Below are 21,808 nucleotides of genomic sequence, written 5' to 3'. Positions count from 1 at the left end.
TGGCCAATTTTCTGACAAGCTAATAATGTAACATTCGTTTCACCATCATTTTTGCATTGCTGAGGAAGAAAAATACCCGGAAGACTGAAATGGTTTTCATGCATGTATAGCAGCAGCTTCATATACAATATACAATACAAAATTATGTAGATCTTTCAAAACCCAGATTTAGATTTTGTGTATTTATGAATGAAGCTAATTTTCACACAGGAAAAGCTGCTTGACCATTTTTTTTTTCTGTATAGGCCCATTCCTGATGATTTTTCAATTTCTTTTTTTTTTTTTTTGCTAATTTTATTTTTTAGTTTTGGACGTTAATCAGTGTCTAACTTCATTGTTTTAAGACCAAATTTACTGTGTTAACCAAAATGCTAAATAATTTCAAAATCAAGGTCTTATTTGTGTATAGCCTCGGTCCTTGTCAAAGTAGCTTTCATTTGCTGCTATGCGGGACAATAGTTTTGCTCAATTTTAATCCATGCAGCACAGAGCCACTGCACTTATGTTACATACGCTGCTGAACCCAGCTCCCACCCACAAGCCCTGTGACAGGACACAGACATCCAGGTTTCAGCAGTGCAAGCGACGGCCGTGCCTGCATCCTGCTTTTTTCATTCTGCTGAATTATGTTCAATGGCTTGTAGATAACAGAACGCGACATGAGGCTGGAGCAAATCCTGTAACACCTCTCTGAATGAATTATTAACGGGGGGGTCATTCTTCTCTCACTGCTTCTGCTCTTACACCAGTGAGATGCCATTTGGTCTGCTGGAAGCACTCCTGATTTGCACTGAGACAAGTGAGAGGACTTAAAGACCTGAATACATAAAGGCAAATGATTATCATAAATTCACGTTAAAAGTTCAGCTGCAAAGCTTGCCATGCAAAGAGCTGAATTTCTGTTGCATCTAGGAACAGCAACATATACAGCGATGTAGAAGAAGAGGTTCATACCTCTTGATTTCCACTGATACCTTTATAGGAGAAACCACCTTCCAGGTGACTTCTTTAGCGATAGCCTGGAAACTGAGCCACCCTCTGCCCTCAACCACAGTGGTGCACATCTACAGCTTGTGGTCTGGCTATAGATTTGGCGGCCAAGCTCTCCTGATCTCATGGGCCACCTTTTCAGGCAAAGCTGATTCAGATTTTAAATCCAGAAATAGACTTGCACAATGCGTTAATCCTCCCTTTGCCACAGCAGAGCCCACCAGACTTTCCACAGTAATTTCAGGCCCAGGCTTTAACTCCTACCCAAGCTTGGGCATAGCTTTTGCAAAGACATCTAATTTACAGTGTCATGATTTCAAATAACGGACAAAAAGTTTATTATTAGATAATCTATTCCTGGTGTCCTTTGCCCTCACTGTTAGAAACAGGTGCTGGTCTTTTAGGTTGAATTTGTTGAACTTGAGACACTAGATATCTGCTCCTATCATCCCAGTCATCACTGCGGGTGAGTTGCCACTGAACATTGCTTTGGGTAATTAAAACCACAGAGCTTCTTTCTAACTGTCATCATTCCTTCAGATTTCTAATCGTGCTCCAGAGACTTTCCCATTTTTAACACCCCATTTCCAGCAGTTTGGTGGAATTCCACTATTGAAGCACTGCCCTCTCCCTCTGCTTGCTGGGTTATTTCCCTGCATATTGAGGGATTGTATTAGTCGTCTCATTTATCAGACCTGCCCAAAAGCTTGTGTCCTGTTGAACAGTCATCCCAATCCCTAAGTCCTTCTCAGCTGCTGTTTTCCAAGAAACATCCCCCAGAGTGACCTACTTTCCTCCTCCCGAGGTGTATGATGTATGTGGTTTTATTAAAATGCTTGTTGTACCATTGATCTGTTTTTCACTGTGATCCAGATCAGTCAGTATAAGTCCCTTATCTGTAATATCACTTACTACTCCGCTCATTTTGTGTGTTGTCAGCAAAGATTTTATATTTTCTTCCAGATGCCGTTACGGTCCAGATTAAGGACAGTTCTTATTCTGAAGGATCCCTTACCCTGAGACACTCATCACTGAATTTACAGTGTCATCACTGTTTACAATTACTTTTCGAGATCCATCACGCATTTTAAATTAATTTAAAATATGTTTACTTGGCTTGGTACAAAGCTCGTGTTTTCATCACAATGTCCCGTGGTATCAGATTCCTCTCTGAAATCTAAGGATATTGTATCAGTGCAGTTACCGTCATCAGCATAATTTGTAATCAAATCAAAGGACCATATCGGTTTTACAAGAACTATTCCCATGAAATCATGCTAACTAGCATTAATTATACTATTCCTTTCCTGCATGTATCTTGTAGCAGCCTCACCATGACTTTGCCTGGTATCATTTTCACATTAAATCGTCTATCATCATCCCACTCATCCTTTTAAAATACTGCAATAACCTCCCTTGCTGGGAAGAAATTTGCAGGGAACTGGCATTTCTGAAATAATTCCCTGGTGGACAACAAATGAGGAGACATGGGAGACTTCATGATTCGGGACAGGCAGACCTAAGTTAATTTCTGCTGGGCTCTAATATGGCCTGGAAAGCAGTGGGTGACGCAGGGTGGTGGCATGTGCACGACACCCCAGGGTCTGCAGTAACTGTCAGGTGGGATACTGGTCTTACTGGGGACAGTAAGAGGGGCAAGATGGCAACAGTTTTTGGGGACAGAGGGGCAAGATGGCAACAGTTCAGCGTTATTTTGCAGACCTCTCATGAGATGGGAGCTGCTGAGACTTGTGCAAACTCAGACAGGTCCCAGCCTGTTTGAAGCCAGGGAAAGGACTGAAGTCTGATGGTAACAGGTCCTCTTGGGCATCCAAGTGCTACTCTGTGCCTTTGCCTCAGGACCAATTGTTTCCAAAACTTAGGTACGGCATCAATGAAGTAAGTCTCTTTCTTACTGCAGTATGAGAACCTTCTTGTTCCTGTTCTAGCCATGCAAAAATCTTTCAGTTATTCAAGAAAAAGACATTACAATAGAGAAAACTATTATTATTTTCTTACTGTCAGTGTTTGCTTCTCAACATTATCATTATTTAATCCATCACTGCGCTGGCAATTTTCCTGTGCATTCTGGAGCATATGAACTCCTAATAATGAAAGGTCTAACTGTCCCTAGTCATGTTAAGTGTGGTTAGACAAACTAAAAATAAAATGATTTGATTTTCCAATAGCACGTATTCTCAATTACACTTTATCATAGTTTACAAGCTAATTCACTACCTCTGATAGCTCAGAAAGACTGAATATATTTCAGCTGCAGCAATAGTACAGGGAAGAAAAGGGATGTTGAGTCAGAGACCAGGGGAACCTACAAGTATGACCATGTTAAGAAGAAAACTTGCTGGGCTGATCTGTGTGTCTACGCTACGTAGGATCTCCACCAAGCCAACCTCTTGTTATTCTCAGAAAGCCTCTCGATAGAGATGTGAACTTTTTCATGTTATTTCTTTCCTATTTCAGTCTCACTTTTCCAATGCTTTAGGCTAGTCTTCCCACTGCTTTTCAGGTTTGAATCCAATTTAGTTAAACTGAGGCAAAGTCATGAATGAACATTCTTATGTCAACTTAGAATATGTTAAAGGGGTTTCGCTTGAACTTGCAAATCCACCAGTAAAAGTAAGCCTTCATAAGCCAGATTTAAATTGATTTGAGAGAGTCCATGCACAAATCACTCTGGTAGTTAAACTAGTACAGCTTTCGCTGGTATCAACGTTTGCTCAATTTGCGTATGTTTAATAAAGACTTGGAGTGAGGTCATCAGATGACGTAGAAGTGAGAGCTTTAATTAACATCAGTAGTGCAACATCACTTTGTGCCAGCTGAGGATCTGCAGATTGCTTTTGTTTTATTTTGTGAATAACCTTTAAAATATTGCCTGTGTTTGCTGAAAAGATCACGGTGAACAAAGCAATTCAGGTTTGATGAATTGAGCCTCTTGAATCTTTTTGTCTTAGTTCTAACACAGAGGATCTTCATCCACAAAAATAATGTGATTTAGATAATCACAAGGTCTGTGGGACAAAGCCATAGATCCCCAATTCTGGTCATCCACAGAACAGTCAAAGTGTGGGTACAGGGTTTTCATAAATTGCTCTATCACCATCTTTCCTGGGTTCTCTTGGTCGTTAGGCTCTCTAGCCTTCAGGCCGTCTTAGTGCAAGGATATTGCAATGAGAACAGTTGATTGCTAGGAGCTCAGTGCATGAACTACACATTTTAGTCACTGATAATTCAGACCAAATTTTTGTCTATAGGAAAGTTTTACGCTGAATATACCTCACTGTGAAAGCTGCATCATTTTCTTTGGGTTAGTAGAGAGATTTGGCATCATCAGACAAGGTGAGTTGTTCTACATGTAATTTTGTCACAAATTTGCTTTATTTTACTATACAATCTGCAAGATTAACAGTAACCTCAGCTCATACAGAGCACAGCTGTTATCATCTGCAAGTCATGCATAGTGCAAGGAGTTAAATAAAGTGCTTATCTAGACAATAATTGACTAGTGTAGCAGGTAGGCTTAACAAATAAACAGGTACGCTGTGCGGATATAGCCATGCCGGCAAAGGAATGCAGAAGGGAAAGAGATGGATGCACAAGATGGAGCAACAAACACAAGCTACATGGTTTTAATTTTAATCCTGACATTCCATATTAAAACTGCAATCTGTTCAGAGGAAAGATTTTTTATAATAATTCGTTTGCTTTCCCTATCTTTAGCATTTCTAATTTTTGCTTAATTATTAGTGAAAAAGTCCTTAAGAACTTTCCCAGTCAGTCTCATTTTAATACATGTCAAAAGCAGGGAGCAAACTTGTAGCTTAGTTATTCCCCTGATACGCCTTATAATTGAGAGGTAATTGTTAGCCAGATGCTTCCCCGGCCAAAAAGCTGTTTTTTAAAATGCAATATGACAAGTCAGGCAGCAAGATTAGTTTATCATTAAATCCACCAGAGGATAAAGCTGTAATGATAAAATTGCAATCAAGACAAAGGAGGGATTTCTGATTTTGTTGCTTTGATACAGCATTATCATTCATTTCCTTTTGCAGACCAAATGAAGACAAAACCATGTGCAACTGTTCCCTGTTACATGCTTGATGTCACACAGTTGAGCTTTGATTGATGCTTTATATACTCTTACCCTCATCCCTTCAAATCGTGACAATGCTCTTAGTGGTCGCAGGGCTCGGAGGGTCCTGAGGGATTTAATGGGACCCATCTCGGAGTATCCAAGTGTATTGGCGATGAGGCTTATTAAAGAGACCTGAATGGAGACACAAAGCAAAAATCCAATCTGTTAGTACACTCCTGCCATTTTCCTTCTCTTCTGACTTTCCTTCCTGAAAGGAAACAGCTGGTTACTTGGAAATGCTGGAACAGTGGGGAAAAAAAACCACCAACAAACAAACTAAAACCCACCTTAAATGGAAGCCCTTAAATTAGACCAACACAGAAAAAAGGAGGTTTTTACATCCACACATGTACAGAACTCTTACCAACTCACAAAACCTTTGTTTCCAGTTTAACGCAAAATTTCTAGAAATACAGACTTTCAAAGATGTCAGCTTTATTTTAACTAAGCACACAGAGGTCCTCTTGATGTCATCTTGCACAAAGCTGATGAGAAAAGAGATCACTGTTACAAAACCACCGGTCTGTGACACCCATGCTGTAGGTTTCCTGTACGCTCCTCAAGGTGTGTGTCTCTTCCACTATTGAAAATATGACGAGTCACGTAAGTGTTATAATTTACGGCTTTCTGGATGAAAGCACCTGTATGATCTAACCATTTCCAGCAGAGATAAAAGATTTTAGCATTACCATTCAATTACCAATCTTAAACTTACTAATTAGAAACAAGTCTTCTAGATTGCTGATAGACATGACTTTATACCATGGACTCTAAAAGAATGATGTGCATGAGTCTTTGATTCTGCACTTTTTCACTTTTTCTGGTTTCTACACAGCCTCTAAGGGAGAAGGAAACTTGACAGGTGCTCAACGTTGAGGTTCATACCTCTCAAAGACTTTTTCTTTGAAATAAACTATGTCTTTCCAAAACTGGAGACAGCATGGAGGGGTTCCAATGCTCTTCATGTTCTCAGAGCTTTTGCAGTGCTCAATTGGTCAGAAATGTGGATGCTACCAGGCACAGGACTGGAGTCTGGATGAACTGAATGGCAGTGGAGATTATGGGTCAGATTAACAAATGTGGAGCAACTGGGTTTTGCATGCTCAAGTCAGTGTTCACAGCCTGAGAATTTAGGGAGTGAGAAACAAACAGCTCTCCAACACCACAGGTATCATGCCAATTTGCAGGGATTAAAAAAAGAATCAAAATTAATCCTCAGATATTATAAAATAATATTTTCTGAGAAGAAAGAGACCTATGCATATTGCTCATCGCAGTTCCCTTACTCTCATCTTTAGCTGTTTTCACAGCCCCAGTTATCGTGGTATCGGATTGTCTCACACTCACCAATGTGAGTGTGCAAAGCTTACCTGGAAGGAGTGTGCTTTATTGCCCTTTTAAAGATAGAAGCAAAGTCTAAAACCAGGGATTCCTCTACACTATATAAAAAAATAGGTGCTTAATGTAAAAGGAAACTTTAGGCTCCCCAATGAAGACAGACAGGTCTGGTGGGAAACCTTCATTTTCATTTTAGGATGGGATGATTTTTCCTCTGAACCCCACTGCTGGCTGACCGGCCCAGCATCACCCATAAGGTTTGTGATAAAGCAGGATAAGACAAGCCTGGTTTCCTAAGTCGTGAGCTAGTGTCCTCTACAGAGCAACCTTTCTCCTGAATATGCATTCATTTATGTACCAGTGCTGTCCGCACAGCTAAGCATCTTTGTAAAATTTGCTCGATTTGTTAAATTATTTACGTATTGATGGCTTTATTGTGGCATGTGGGTGACAGCAAGCCTAAGGGCAGCAGGTCTTAGAGACACCAAGCCTGGGCTGGATGCAGCGGGCTGCATATGTGCTGGGATAAGACAGCCTAGATCTGCAGATGATGAAGTGGCACAGAGGCTGACTGTCACTCTTTAACACGTCAGTCTTCAACAAGGTGTGACACAAACTCACCTCTCATGTACAGACCCAGCGGCTGACATGGAAGGAAGGTCTTAATAAACACTTCTGCATTTTAGTGGTGAGTGTGCTATAAGAACATCACAGTAGACAGGCAGACTGGATTCAGGGTCTGATGTCTCAGGACCATTAGACACTGAGAAGGTAAAAGTTGCCAGTGAAGCCTTTGCTTCCATCTTCCTCAAAGCAGATCTGAACCCATGACATGAGCATGCCTAAGAAGTTATTTTAAAGTAATGCTATAGGTTTGACATGTATTCACTAGTAATGCTTCTTTCACCTAAATCCTACTCAATCAATGCTCACAGTTAAAGATGAAAATCTGGGTTTAACTTCAAAACCATCCTAAACTCTCCAACACTTCCAAACTGGAGCATCACCCATTTTCTGTCTTCCCTGTTTCTTACCAGCCTTGATTACATCCTGTACTCTGAAGATGCATTAACATAAGGTCCAAAGCCGCCTCCTTTCACTCACTCTCCCCATTGACTTAATGTTGCCTAAATAAGGAGAAAGGGCTGAAGGATTTGTTTAATACCAGTAAGCAAACACACAGCATACTTATTACGAAAGCTATTCAACTAAAGCATCTTAAAACTGTAATATAATTGGCATTATTGAGATATCATGATAGGAGTAACACTGTGGCACATATTTCTGTCTTTGGTGGAAAGTTTAATGCAGAAAATTGTCTTAACCCCACAAAGCCTTGGAGCTCCCTATCCAGAAAGTCTGGAGGTATAAGATAAACAGCTCAATGATAGCATGCTCAGTGATAGAAACCAAGATCCATACGCTCACATACCAAGGGAAGCTCATTCATTTGTAAAATGAATGTAGAGATTTAAAAGAAAATTAATCAAATACAGAGCACCCAACACCCTTCTTTGCTAGCTTCACCCACAATGTCTGAAAGTCAGACCTTCTCAAGGTCTTCAAACTGCCTTGGTTCATGCATCTGCATGCTTCCTCCCTCATATCCTGTAACTCTCCTTTCTCTCAAGGCAGAAGATATTCTGTTCAAATCCTGCAAGACCAGACTTCGGATCTGAACGGGTTACCATTTTCTTGAGAGTGCTGTAAATGTCACCCTGAAACACATCACAGGTGCTGTTGTCCTCCTGACACAGATTTACACAGCATTAGATATCTCTTCAGAGGATTAGGCCATGAAGCTGAGTGATATTTTGATATTTGGCAATGATTTACAAGGCTGGAGTCAGAACTGAGTTTTAGACAACTTGTTTAAATGCTCGGCTATTGGTTTTTTAGGTATCTCCGTCAAATTTTATTTATAGGAGAATTACCAACGCAGAGACTTGGCCATTTGGACTTGATTAAAAGTGACCCGGAAGGCTATTTTTAGGAAAAAAATCAAGCCGTTTTCAAAATTGGTGCTGACTGCCCCACATAATCACAGCAAAAGGTGAAGTCAGCTGTTTCTGTTACTTTTTTTTCCTATTACAAGGCTGTGCACCCCTAACTTGCTCTAAGGTTCTGCTTTGTGCTCCGCGTGGTATCAGAAACTTGCTGGCACCCAGAAAACACCCCCAGGGTCAACATAACCTCCAGATTCACAACATGGCACACATTTCTAATCTTTTCTCTTTGCAAATAGTTTTGTAGGTGTTTCAGGAAAAAAATACCTCTGAAGACCAGGCAGCACTGTAACATTGTGGAGAGCAGGCGAATCCTAAGAAGTCACTGTTGCCTAGAACCATTTCCCACAAAATGCACAACCTGTTGCGGGGCTTGAGCTTTCACCTCACCTTCACCTTTCACATGGCACGTGTGCTAACAGGTAAGCTACAGAGTCTCTCATCCTCCTGTGCACTTCTTCTGGCCCAAGAAGCCTTATTATTGTTCTTATTAGCAGATGTTTTGCTTCAAGCATCTCCCTTGAGGGTCCTTCCACAACCTGCTAGACCTTACTAAGAAGCTTTCACAGCTTTCTGTCTAAACCTTCCTTCCCTTAACTTAATCAAGCAATAATATCCTCCACGTTAGCTCTAGACTGTTCCTTATCCCCTTGATTTGCTGTTTATTTGGCTCCTCTGAAGTCCTCTGGATGATGCCCTCACTGGAATTTGCTATCTAGCATGGGCCCCAGTGTACAATCTGGCCAGCAATTAGGGTCCCTAAGGTGGGGAGTGGTCCTCATAATTCAGTATATGCAATCCTGCCTCCACAGACATTAGCGGCAAAAGTCTCACCAACCACATGGGCTAGGATTTCAATCACGTGGCAGCTCTTCCCTTTTGCTTTCTTCAGGTCATCTCAGCACAGCCCAACAAGATCCCAGCCTGGGTGCTATCAGTGACTTCCCAAAATTTATTCCGTCCTGAAAGAGTGGAAACCCTGAAAGAGTCAGCATTTACTGCCTGGCTTAATGGAAGGGTTTCCCAGTGAAGCCCAGGCTCCAGGCAACGCCATATTGATGCTGCCTGCACACCTTGGCTTCTTCTTGCCATTGTAGACAGGCAGGTGGTGTTGAGCTCCTGTTCTTTACTTTCTTTGCCCAAAGATAGTTTTATCTATATATCTGTAGATCTATATGGATATCTGTAGTATATAATCTAGTATATATCTAGTATATAAATATATAGTACCTATATACCTCTATTTCTGTATTTCTATAGTCCTACATATTCCTACACGCAAGTTTATCTATATAGATTTCACAGTGGTTTGTATGGCAGCCTCCTAGAGCTGGGTAAAAGGAGAGATAAATGAACCCTACAGCTTTCACTTTTGCCATTTTCAGTGTTATGCTCAAGGAAAAAAATGAGAGCTTTTAAACCTTGTGACTGCATTGAACACTAGAAATACCGTCCTTGGGGATTACCAGGCATGTAGCTGGTGTTTTAAAAGCCAACCTCCTGTCATCTATGTGGCTTAGTGGCATTAGCAGCTCGGGTCTAGAGTGCTAGACATTCACATGTGTTTCCAGGGCAAAATCAAGAAGAATCAATGAATTTAGATGCTACAACACAGGCAATGATCTCTGTGCTGGTTTGGCTGGGATAGAGTTAATTTTCTTCACAGTAGCCAGTATGGGGCTATGGTTTGGATTTGTGCTGGAAACAGTGTTGATCACACAGGGATGTTTTCGTTACTGCTGAGCAGTGCTTACACAGAGTCAAGGCCTTTGCTGCTCCTCACCCCACCCCACCAGCGAGGAGGCTGGGGGTGCACAAGAAGCTGGGAGGGGACATGGCTGGGACAGCTGACCCCAACTGACCAAAGGGCTATTCCATACCATATGGCGTCATGCTCAGTGTATAAAGCTGGGGAAGAAGAAGGAAGGGGAGGACGTTCGGAGTGATGGCGTTTGTCTTCCCAAGTAACCGTTATGCGTGATGGAGCCCTGCTTTCCTGGAGATGGCTGAACACCTGCCTGCCCATGGGAAGGCGTGAATGAATTCCTTGTTTTGCTTTGCTTGTGTGCGTGGCTTTTGCTTTACCTATTAAACTGTCTTTATCTCAACCCACGAGTTTTCTCACTTTTACCCTTCCGATTCTCTCCCCATCCCACCGGGGGGGAGTGAGCGAGCGGCTGGGTGGGGCTGAGCTACCAGCTGGGGTTAAACCACGACAATCTCTAAGAAGAGACTAACCTCACCGATAACTGTTCAAAGTTATTGCTAATATGTTCTGATGAGATTAATGTCTGAAGTTCTTAATTATTTTTGACAATCCACTACTAGATTATATTTGACAAAAAACCCTCATGGAATCAGTAACTGGCACTTTTTTTTCCACTATTTTAGTAGAATAAAATAGTGTATTTCTCATTTTTCTTGAGATGAGAAATATGACTTATGTATTTGTACCCAGGTGGCACCCATGTGGTGTTAGGTTCCCAGTGTGCTCACATTGGTGCTTACAGTAATTCAGCAGTTAACAGACATGCAGCATTTTTGGACAATTAAAATTGTTCACTATGAACACACAGAGATAAAGTTATACGGTAGGTATATATGTGTTCACTATCTGACAGTGGCTTAAGAAATCACTGTTGTAAACCAATGTAAACCCCAGTAAAACTGTCAGAAGGGAATTTTAAGGCTGCAGAAAAACAATTATAAAGTAGGAAGTGCAATAATGCAGCTTCCTTTCAGCACACACAGCAGAAATGGTCTTTAATGAAAAGATCACAGACTCTTTTCCCAAGGAGCTCTTGCATTTATAACAGTAGTGGGGTTCCTTCCTATATACATACATTTTAATAGCGTATTAGTAGCATGCACAGACTCCCTAGCCATGCAATCTTGCTGGCGGCAGTAACCCGAAGGGCACAGTCTTTGGGAGCAGTGTTTCACCTGAGGCTGACTGTCTTTCCTATAGTGAGGAGGTTGGTTTGAACTGGAATAGGGGCCGCTCCTCTCTTTTTTGCATTCCTTCCCACCAGCCTAAAAGCACATCATTTCAGATAACCAGCGAGCATCCTCTGGACCGAGCTGGAAGCAGACCTGAGCAGCACCATTCAAAGGCAGATGCCACTCAGCATAGACTGCATTTTTGAATTAACCCCAGATCACCACTGACATGAATTAATAGCAGAGCCCAGGGAACAAGGAGTTCTGCCTGTGCAAGGATAAAAATCCTCCTTGGCTGGTCATATAAATCCTAAAACCCATGAGAACAACGAGAACCTCTACTAAATGTCTGCCTGTTGCAGCACACAGCTGTGAGCAATACCCTGCAAGCTGCTCTCTCGGAGAGAAGAGGAGACCTTGTTCCTGGTTTGGGCCACAGCATATGTTTTATGCGGTCAGGGATTTCATCAAATTAACCTGCTTGTTCAAATTAGAGGGGAGGGAGCAGGGAAAAAAAAGGACACCTGAAAGGGAACACAGAAGCTGAGTTGAAAGCTCTGGCCACTTATTTAAATAAGCAGTTTCAGCTAATGCAGGCCCCCAGTGCTTTCCAATAGCTTTTTGTGTGCCCCAGGAACACCTGTCTTTCCGTCTCTAGTTGTGCTTTTTAAAAAAAAAAACAAGTAGAAGAAAGAGAGCTTGGATTACTTTGGGTGCCTCTTTCAATCCAGTCTGGTTTCTCCTGTCCATTGCTGCCAAGGATAGGATTACCCAAAGAAATCTTCACAGCCCGAGCGACAGCCCAGTGTCTTTAAGAGTCAGGCCTGCAGTCTCAAGTTGCTCCCCTTGATTTGAAAAGGAAAAAAATTAGGCCTGTACCCCAAATGCAAACTGGAGAAACTACAGGGAAAGGGGAATTTGCAAATAAATTGAAATATATGGAACTTCTTATTGCCACTCTGAAATACTGTTGGGACAAAAGGACTTGTAATGAGGTTGGTATTCCCTTTAGCATCTACCATTTCTGAGCAGATGTTTGTTATCGCCTTATTTTTTTGAAATCTCTCTGTACCCTTTCACTCTGACATTGGATTTTCTGCCATATAGATGCCTAACTGTATGATTGCACCTGCCAATCCAGAAATGGCATGTTATGAATGAAGGGCATAAAGGAACGTCTTAAAATTAGGGCACTAGAGAGAGACTAAGCTGACCTAAACCAAATTCCCACCTCTGCTACCTGTTTCTTTGAATCACAACCCTCACATTCAGGTAAAGACTACGAGCTCCTTAGGGCTGCTCTGGAGTTAGTCCATGGCATGGAGATGAAGGCATGTCTGCAAACGAGTTAATGAACAGCTTCCCTCACCGGCAGCGGAGTTCATTACTGCTTGTGGAGCACTCTCGTGTATTATAATATGATGCGCTACACAAGTGTCTAGATTAATTATAAACAAAAATTATCTCCTGGAAAGCCCGACGCTACTTCTTATAATTCAGGTTAAAAAAGGCTTTTACATCATCCACTCATGTTTTTTATCCAGGACATTTCCTCTTCTTTTTTTATTTTTCGGTTTCCCCATCTACTACTCAAACGAAGGCTGTGAAACTCTGTTAATATTCCGTCTTCTCAGCATGTTTCCTGGTCCTCATGTCCATGCTTTTCAAGGCAATGTTTCCTTTTCAGAGGGCAGCCTTGTTGCAAACAGCATGTGCCACTCCTGTTGGCTTAAATGCTTTTAAATAAATCATTCCTGCATCCTAATTGTTTCTTGGCGGTTTCCAGAAGAACCTCTTTATGTCTTGCTGTTCTCTTAATCTGTCACCTCCTTTACACCTGCTCAGGCTTTTCTAACAACTCCCAAGGCAGATGGCTGCGAATCAAGAATTAAAACTCAGCTAATTTCGGAGGGCAAGTCAAACGACCTGCTGCTGCGAGCTTACGTCCAGTGAGACAGCAAACTGACTCACTGATCTGCAGTTTTCCCACCCCACCCTTTCCAAATGGATCTTCAGCCTGTCCCAATTCACCTTTTCACTGCAAACAGACAACTTTGCCAGACCTCTGAGTCCCGTTTACCAGCACTGGGTAGGGATGGATGAGGGATCGCTGTGACTTTTGGGGACCACAAGACACTCCTTGGATCAGTCAAACCTTGGCCAAGACCCAAAGTCTTTCTCCTTGTTGCAGCTGCGGTGGCTGTGCGGGTGCAGCCGCCTTGAAAGGTCTGGCATTGCTACCAGGATTTAGACCAAAAGAATTTCTTCATCATCAGCTACGTTCTGCTTCTCATCCAGACACCATGCAGAGACAGCCTTTATTTAGGGCAGCTGAAGAGGAAAGATATTCTCCCCTTAAAAAGATCTCCAAAACCACCGCACAATTCATCCCAGGGTACCTTCTTGATGCTGAATGCTGTTGTCAGGAGTAGACGGGAATATGCTTGATTACTATTTATTATTTGAAGATAGCGTTATAATGCCAGGGGTGTGCATAGTGATTACTGAGAGAACATTTCCCTGGGGGCTCAACCCCATCATTCCATTTCCATCACAGCCGGTGGGAGTTTAGGTGCTGAGCTGAAGGGATGCTTATTTCTGGGGAGGATTAGGATCAACCTTACTTACATAAGACACAATGGGGAAAAAAAAAAAAAAAAGAAGAGAATCACAGAATCACAGAATCACAGAATCATATAGGTTGGAAAAGACCTTTAAGATCATCGAGTCCAACCATAAACCTAACACTGCCAAAAACCATCACTACACCATGTCTCTAAGTACCTCATCCAAACGTCCTTTAAATACCTCCAGGGATGGCGACTCAACCACTTCCCTGGGCAGTCTGTTCCAATGCTTGATAACCCTCTCGGTGAAGAAAAATTTCCTAATATCCAGTCTAAACCTCCCCTGGCGCAACTTGAGGCCATTTCCTCTTGTCCTAAATCTGTTTGGGCTGCTTCCTCAAGGTGTTGTTCTGGATTTGCTCAATTCCCTAAAGCATTTATTCAATCAGATGTTCCAAATCAATATGAAAAATACCAAGTTGATGTGGGAAATATGACAGTCACAGAATCACAGAATCACAGAATAACATAGGTTGGAAAAGACCTTTAAGATCATCGAGTTCACCCGTAAACCTAACACTACCAAGTCCACCACTACACCATGCCCCTAAGTGCCACATCTACACATCTTCTAAATACCTCCAGGGATGGTGACTCCACCACTTCCCTGGGCAGCCAGGTTACAGGTTCCCTGATTTCTGCCAGAAAGGACAACGGTACAAGTAGGAGTACATACTACAAGGATAAGTCCTCATCTTCATTTGCCTTAGCCAGTCATACCACGGTAGGAGGCCAGCACAAAGTCTCTCCACCACTGGCGTACAGCTTTCAAGTTTCATTCCAATTCCTTTGATCTCTCACCCCTCTAATAAAGAATCCCTGACCCCTCTGCGGGCTGCATCTCTCCCTGCACTTCTTCCTTCCCCCTCCTCCTGCTACCAGTCTCTTGAGCAGCCCCTGGCCATCCTGGATGGAGCCAGAAGGGTGGTGGGACGTTCTGCAGTCTGCAACAGTTGGGGTTGTAAAGGTGCTGGTCATCAGGGGGAGGAACTGTAGGACAATCTTCCTGTGTCCTTGCCGAGCGTGTGGGACTCTGTCTGGACTGTTAAATACAGTCTATATCTCTGTCCCACCTCTGATCCTCGGTGCAAGGGAGAACATCTCTGTATATGGAATTCGGCTGCTATACTCATAGCAATGGAAAGGGCCAAGCAAGCTTCATGAAAGAGCTCAAGGATTTTATTCATTATTTTGTTTTTAAGCATATTCTTCTAAAAAAGGACATTGAAATGTGCTCCACCTTTAAGAAACTTCAAGAAACAAAAATGTTTGGTAAACCTAGTTCAGCACAATCTAAGTTGAGATGGGTTTTTTAGACCAGTTTTAAAAGTTGAAATTCTCCCTCAGTAATTGAAATTCTTCAGTAATTGCAGTAATTCTTCATATTGCAACTGTTTCGCAAGGTGTAGCAGGCAGTGAGCTACGCTTACTGCCGGACTTTTCTCCTCACCTCATTTACTGTCCCTTTTCCTCCGGCTGCAGCATGCTTTGTCCTGCTGTGCTTTGTCTGAAACCAAGCTTGTGCTTCCACTTGGCAAAGCCCGGTTGGTCTCCTTTTAGCATCTATGTGGTAACTAACATGAGGTGCAAACCAAGATAAGACAAGACATTTGGATGTTTTTGCATGTGTTATGTTGAGATAAAGTGTGGGGAGGCAGAAGGGAGATTTACAGCGTCTGCTGACCTGCTAACACACATTAAAACCACTTATCTCATCTTCATGTGGAATAGTTTTTTTTTCACTTATCCTGAATTAGCCAATATGTAGTAAATCAGCATTTTTTTTCTTTTTTTTTTCTTCTTCAATACCAGGGTCCCTGGCTTCTGGAGAGGTATTCTATTTCCTATTAGTTATCTGCCATCAGCAGAGGCCCAGAAGAATGCGCCCTGAGACATCTTCAAAAATCCCACGGGAGCATTTGCTTTGAGGAACTGGAAGAGAACTAGTCAAAGAAGAACTCTGAAGTAGTAGTACTCTGTTGTAACCTGTGGATTTTGCACTAATAAGTTCGCTCTTAAGACGCTTCTCCAAGTGACAAGCTATATTACTCTTACTTTGCCTGGGCTGTATTTTTGTCGTTTGGTTCCTGTGTGCTTTTCTGAACAGAAACTAGACAAAATTCGCATGCTTTTAGGATAATTTCCCAAGAATACAAATTGGATTTCAGTGCTGTTTGGGAACAACTCATTACAGCAGATTGTGTAATTACTGGTAACGCAAACAGAAATCACCTTGCTAATCAACAGGGAATACAGATGGAAAAAACAATTAAAGTAATCAAAAGCCATCAATATTTACTTCACACAGCAAGTTTTTAATTGTCACTTAAAGACAATCCAAGGCAAGGGCATAATTTATTTCAATTCAATTTTTAACTAGGGATAGAAAGACTGTTTTAAATACTTCATCTCAAACTCAAAGATTATTAACTGCTTTTTAACTTTTTAACTGGCAGTGAAGCATCCTAACTAGAAATCTTAGAGCATGTGCTTTCCAGGAAACTATCTTGGAAAATGTAGTATCTGTATTTTTTTAAGCATTCAGTGAAAATGATGGTGCATTTAATGACTGGGCATCCATGAGCAGTTCTCAAACAAGCAAACAGGAAATCTGGCAGCAAACAGGAAATTTGGAAAGCTGCTCAATGGGGAATACAGATCTCTAGGTACAAACTCAGCAGCTCCGGGCAAACACCAGAAACATGTTGTGTTATAACCATTCACAAAATGCAGGGGGGAAACCTACATATTATTTTACTTTCATAAAAGCATCTACAAAGTCCTGCCTAGTGGACTTGTTGAATAACTCACTTGAGATGTCTGGCCTCAAAATCCATTGCTGAGCCTTGCTTGAACTGCTTTGCAGACAGACATAGTGCTTAAACCTGTTGTGAGCCCCTGCCTCCATGGCGGCAGAGCAGGCTCTCTGGGAAAAGGGATGGGAGGTGCAATCTTTCTCTGTGGTGACTCAGCTGGAGAGAAAATGGTTGGGCATCAGGGCAAAAATCGAGAACCAGAGATGATCCTCCACTCCCCGCTGCAGGATGTCGCATTCAGGCCCATTGCTGGAGGCGACTGAAGGGGAAGGAGGCTGCCAGCATCTTTAAAAAAGCAATTGCTTAAAAAATTAGCTTTTCCCAAGTATCAAATCTTGAAAGACATGATAATCTTAGAAAGAATTGTTGGAGAAATCCTCACCTCCCCTCATTTCTGAAATCAGTAAATGACAATGAGGGTTTTTTTAAGCCTGGATTGGGACTAACTTTTGGTCAATCAAATTGAACCCAAAAGCTGCAATGGACATGATGGATTTGTGATAATGGACTTTAGTAGAAAGATGACATTAGTGCCTGTTTAAGAGGATTTTTCAGTATATGCCACAGGCAATGAAACTTGGCTATGACTTTTTTTCCCAAGCATTCTTACTAATGAGTTAGGGACTTTACATCCCTTTCCCGAGAGTTTCTTGTGACAGCTTCTGTAGAGTACTGGTCTCTCCTCTCTGCCTTCAATGCATGATCAGTGAGCGAAGAAGCTGTTGACTGCAACACCTCCCGTCTTTGAATGATGCTAAGCTCCAGATTGATGCCTTTTCCAAACTGACCACTGCAATGCAATAATCCATCCCCTGTCAGCAGAGACTGGGACATAGCTCAGAATTAATTGGCTGAAGCTCAAACTAGATAAGCTCAAGATAATATTTATAGGTCAGAGGAAACAATTGAAAGGAACATCAAACATGACACCAGCATGCACAACCGGTGGAGTTTATCTGCCCCTTGTTTCAAAACCCAACTGTCTGCCTTTCGCAGGACACGCCTGGTTGAGAGCAGTTTTCATAAACATGCCTTTTGAATGCCATGCGCGTCCGTCTCTGGCCAAGTTCAGACTCCTTGTTTAATCTGCTTTGTATGAAGAGGTTTTGATTGCATGAACGCTTGGAAAATATCTATTCTTTGTGAAAATATTTGCCTGTGCATCCTAGCAAAGAGGATTGTGCACAAACTCCATTCCTGTTGGAGATACTGATCTCTGTCTACACTTCAGATATACTACGGTCTCTGCTTTTCGCTCATTTGAAAAGAGCTGTGGACTGAGTGGCCATCACTCCAATTCATGTGCACAGAGAAGCTGTATTTGCAGTGTAGAAGAAGGTTACTTTTAGCAGTGTACTCGCTATTTGCAGGGAGGTAACATGTATGTTACCTTAATACATTAATATATTATGTTAATGCTAATAAACATACATTAATGCTTTTTGTTCAGTATATCCAAATTTCAGCAGACATCTAAGGCATCTTTCCCAGGTGCTCTAAGTTGAAAGGAGCCTGTATTTTGTGGTTTGATTACTCCTTTCTCCCTTCCTCCCAAAGAAATCTGTTGCAGAATTGTTGATAGGACTTTTTATTGTATTGCAACATATTTAAAAGCACTCTCTTACAGTTTTGTTACCCTAGCACACTTCTTTGAGATGCAGAGAAGCCCATTATCAGAGATGACCCTTTAGGGATTCTACATCCAGCAAAAATAGCTCTCAGTTTGTGGATTACTGTGTGTTTTGATGTTCAGGCTTTGCAAGACAGAATTCTCTTTAGTAATCCACAATTGTGAGATGGAGCCTTTGCTGTTCCACAGGCCCAAATCAGTGTCAAAGGTCTTTCACAAGGCAGGGTAAGTACAAAAAAAAATTTAAAAAAAAGTTCAGCAGCAATATGCTTATACCCCCTCTGGGTTCACTTCCCATTTAGAAAGAGTGAATACTTGCAAATTTTGAGCTGGTGTTATGAATCATTCACAACAGAAAAAGGATTCTGAGTTGCATTTGTACAATGAGAAAACACAGATGATAGATGGTTTCACATGTCCAATGAAAAATCAACCATCGCAGCTTGAATTTTGAATACTGATACCAAACTGCTAAGGAATAATTTGCAGATCAGGAATTTTTAAGTGAATAATTTTAAACAAATAAATTTGAGAAAATCAGACAAGTGGTTCATCTGCTTCTTTTGGAGCAGCTAATTCACCCATTCACTCCCTTCTGCAGCTCAGTTGCAGAGATTTGATTCTCAAAGGACCAAAAAGAAAATGTAAATTGAAGTAAAAAGTGTGCTGGAAAGATGATAGCATGTTACTCTGCCAATTCAGAGTGACAGGGTGTGTGAGCAATAGGGTAGGAGAAGAGCATCTGTTAAACCCGCTAAAAATATAGTACCAGGTTCTCATAATCCGCATTGGGAAATGACTTTGAAGAAAAGAATGGAGCATGGGGGAAAGCTTTATTCATTGAGAACACTAAAGGGCAAGCGATTTCCTAGAGTCAATTAATAACTAAAACAACTCAAGGGTGGGGCAACTTTTTGGCTAGGTCAGGAGCCTCCAAAACCAACATTTAAATGTGGGTTAAGAAAATAAAACCCTCTAGGTCAGTAAGAACGCTCTGGGGTGGATTTGCTGGGGATAAGGGAAGTCTCAGGGGCCCGTGGTCCCCTTTCCCCCATAGCACTGCTTTATGCCATACGTGCTCTGGATGCGTGGCAGGGGAGCTGAAGCCCCTTTCCCCAGCCCACATGTGGCTGCCTCTACACTATGTCATTATACTCACAAACACCACACTTAGAAAACAAACATGTGCCTACATTTTTTGCTTACATGCTGACTTTGCATTCTCGTGTAGCTCCTGTTCAAGGGGGCTTTTCACATGGAGGACGGGATTTAGCTTAGTTTCTCTTTTACTCTTTTTGGTATTAATTAGATGTAATGCTATAAAGTACGTATTTCTAATAAGCGTGGAACTCATTTCAAACTGTTAATTATGCAGCAGAGCTCCAAACTGTTTCAGTGAATTCATCTTGAAATTGTTCCTATCAGGAAGACCCCTACTTATAGTTGTGATAATATTCAGCCCTCATCCAGCCCTTCTAGTCTTCAGAAGCTCATTAAAATAATAACTCCAACAACAAATTCCTGGAAACCCATATAACACTTTAGGTGAGTCCTATTAGTCCCATTTTACAGATGGAGAAACCAGGAAAGAAAAGCTATGTCACTCAACCTAAACCACAGCGAGCACAGTTTCAGGGTTGGGCTATAACTTAGGAACTGGTGGTTTCCAATTTTGTGGTTGGATAATTAAACCAGGCCTTCCTCTTCTATTGAAGCTAATCTGTGAAAAATGAATGCCTTCCCTTTAAGAGGTTTCCAAGCATGTATGCAAAGAGGAATTTATGACCTACAATTTATGTAAAGAACTTCCTTTTCATAAATCAATTTATTAAAGCTCTGGAGAAGCTTCCAAAGGCTCTGATCCAGCGGTGCACTTAGACATGTCCATAACTTCAAACAAGTAAATCGTCCCATTGAAGTGCTTTCCTGGACTGGGGCCAAAGAAAGTGCAGTTCTTCCCTGAGTCAAGGTTCAGATGTAAAATGGGGAAAAATAATTTATCAAAAGTTTAATAAGTTACACAGTCGTGTCAGAGCTCTGCCAGCCTTCCACATTAATACCTCAAGCTAATAAGAAATGGCCTCAGGGAGATAATTGCCTCCTTATTGATATGCTGTGATGAAATGTTAAACCTCATCTGGAGGATGCGGTGTTGCTGGCTTTTCCTGAATTTGGCAGATCCCACATCCAGGCAATGTGAAACTTCGGAGGGGGCATGCCTGGTACTAGCAACACTCCTGGGGCATGAGCTCACTTTGGTTCAACTGCTACTCACTTTTAAGGACTATCCTCATAGGAGAACTAAGCATTGTGATATTTCAAGGATTTAGAGTATTTTGTAAGGCTCTGTAACGGTGAAATCACTGTGACAAGAGGACTATTCACACCACCTTCTGGACTCCTTCACTGGTAAATACTTGGGAGACGGTACTGAACATACTGTTACGTGCCGCTGGCAGCCTCGCCGGGAAACTACGCCAAGAACAGCTTCTCTAATCTGCTGAAAGACTTGTGTGTCGAGGTCATGTGCGGAGCAGTCGGAGGTAACCGGACCTTGTGCTAGCTGGGAGTGTGGAACGAGATGTTAAATGCTAAAAGAAAGAGCGAGTTCCTGGGGATGAGAGGGGAATGTGATTCAAATTAGCAGGGTGACACCTCTACGTAATGACACAAAGTGGTCTGCTCTGGCATGCCGATTTCTGGGGATGCATGGTTACATATCAAGACCTCCTTTGAGCTTTGCCTAAGGTCGCTACTCAGAATCAGAGTGACGGCTGTCATTTTGCAAACACAAAGCTGCCAGACTTAACAGCCCATTCTTATGCATCATAAAAGCCAACACAAGAAGCATCGTAGTTCCAAAATGGTACTTACATCTACAATAAGGAAGTCAAGCCAGCACCAGGCATTGGTGAAATACTTCTTGAAGCCATAAGCCACCCATTTCAGGAGCATTTCCAAGACAAAGATGTAAGTGAATATTTTGTCAGCATATTCCAGCATGGTTTTTATGTTTTTTCGATCTTCAAGGTAAATATCTTCAAAAGCCTGGAAGTACAAAAGATTGATTAAAACCTTCTCCTAAGCTGTATTGGAAAGCATCAGTGCTGCACTGCAAGTCTGTAGTATTATTTGATGGGATATCATGTTCTGTCTGTGATTTCCGATATATTTTAATGTTACCATCAGAAAGAGTGCACAGGCACAACTAGGACTGGCCCTAACCTAATAGAGATCTGTTCAGCTTTCCCTTATAATGGACACATGCTTAGCTAGCTCTCTCCAGCCTCTACTGACTGTACTGACTG

General features: G+C 41.8%; 1 protein-coding gene across 1 annotated transcript in view; it reads right to left on the bottom strand.

The window, feature by feature from the left end:
• The window catches only part of LOC142405259 (sodium channel protein type 5 subunit alpha-like), a 222,068-nt gene that overhangs the window by 15,386 nt on the left and 184,874 nt on the right, over positions 1–21,808 (bottom strand). Inside the window, exons 21-22 of the mRNA XM_075492326.1 lie at positions 21,375–21,548; positions 5,153–5,275 (exon numbers count right to left, since the gene is read on the bottom strand). Of these exons, the coding sequence (XP_075348441.1) occupies positions 5,153–5,275; positions 21,375–21,548 (297 nt within the window). The remainder of the gene's footprint in view (positions 1–5,152; positions 5,276–21,374; positions 21,549–21,808) is intronic.

The sequence above is a fragment of the Mycteria americana genome, chromosome 2 (assembly GCF_035582795.1).
Source record: "Mycteria americana isolate JAX WOST 10 ecotype Jacksonville Zoo and Gardens chromosome 2, USCA_MyAme_1.0, whole genome shotgun sequence".
In the NCBI taxonomy this organism is placed as follows: domain Eukaryota; kingdom Metazoa; phylum Chordata; class Aves; order Ciconiiformes; family Ciconiidae; genus Mycteria; species Mycteria americana.
The sequence above is the reverse complement of the archived record's forward strand: the minus strand, read 5'-3'. Positions and strand labels throughout refer to the sequence as shown.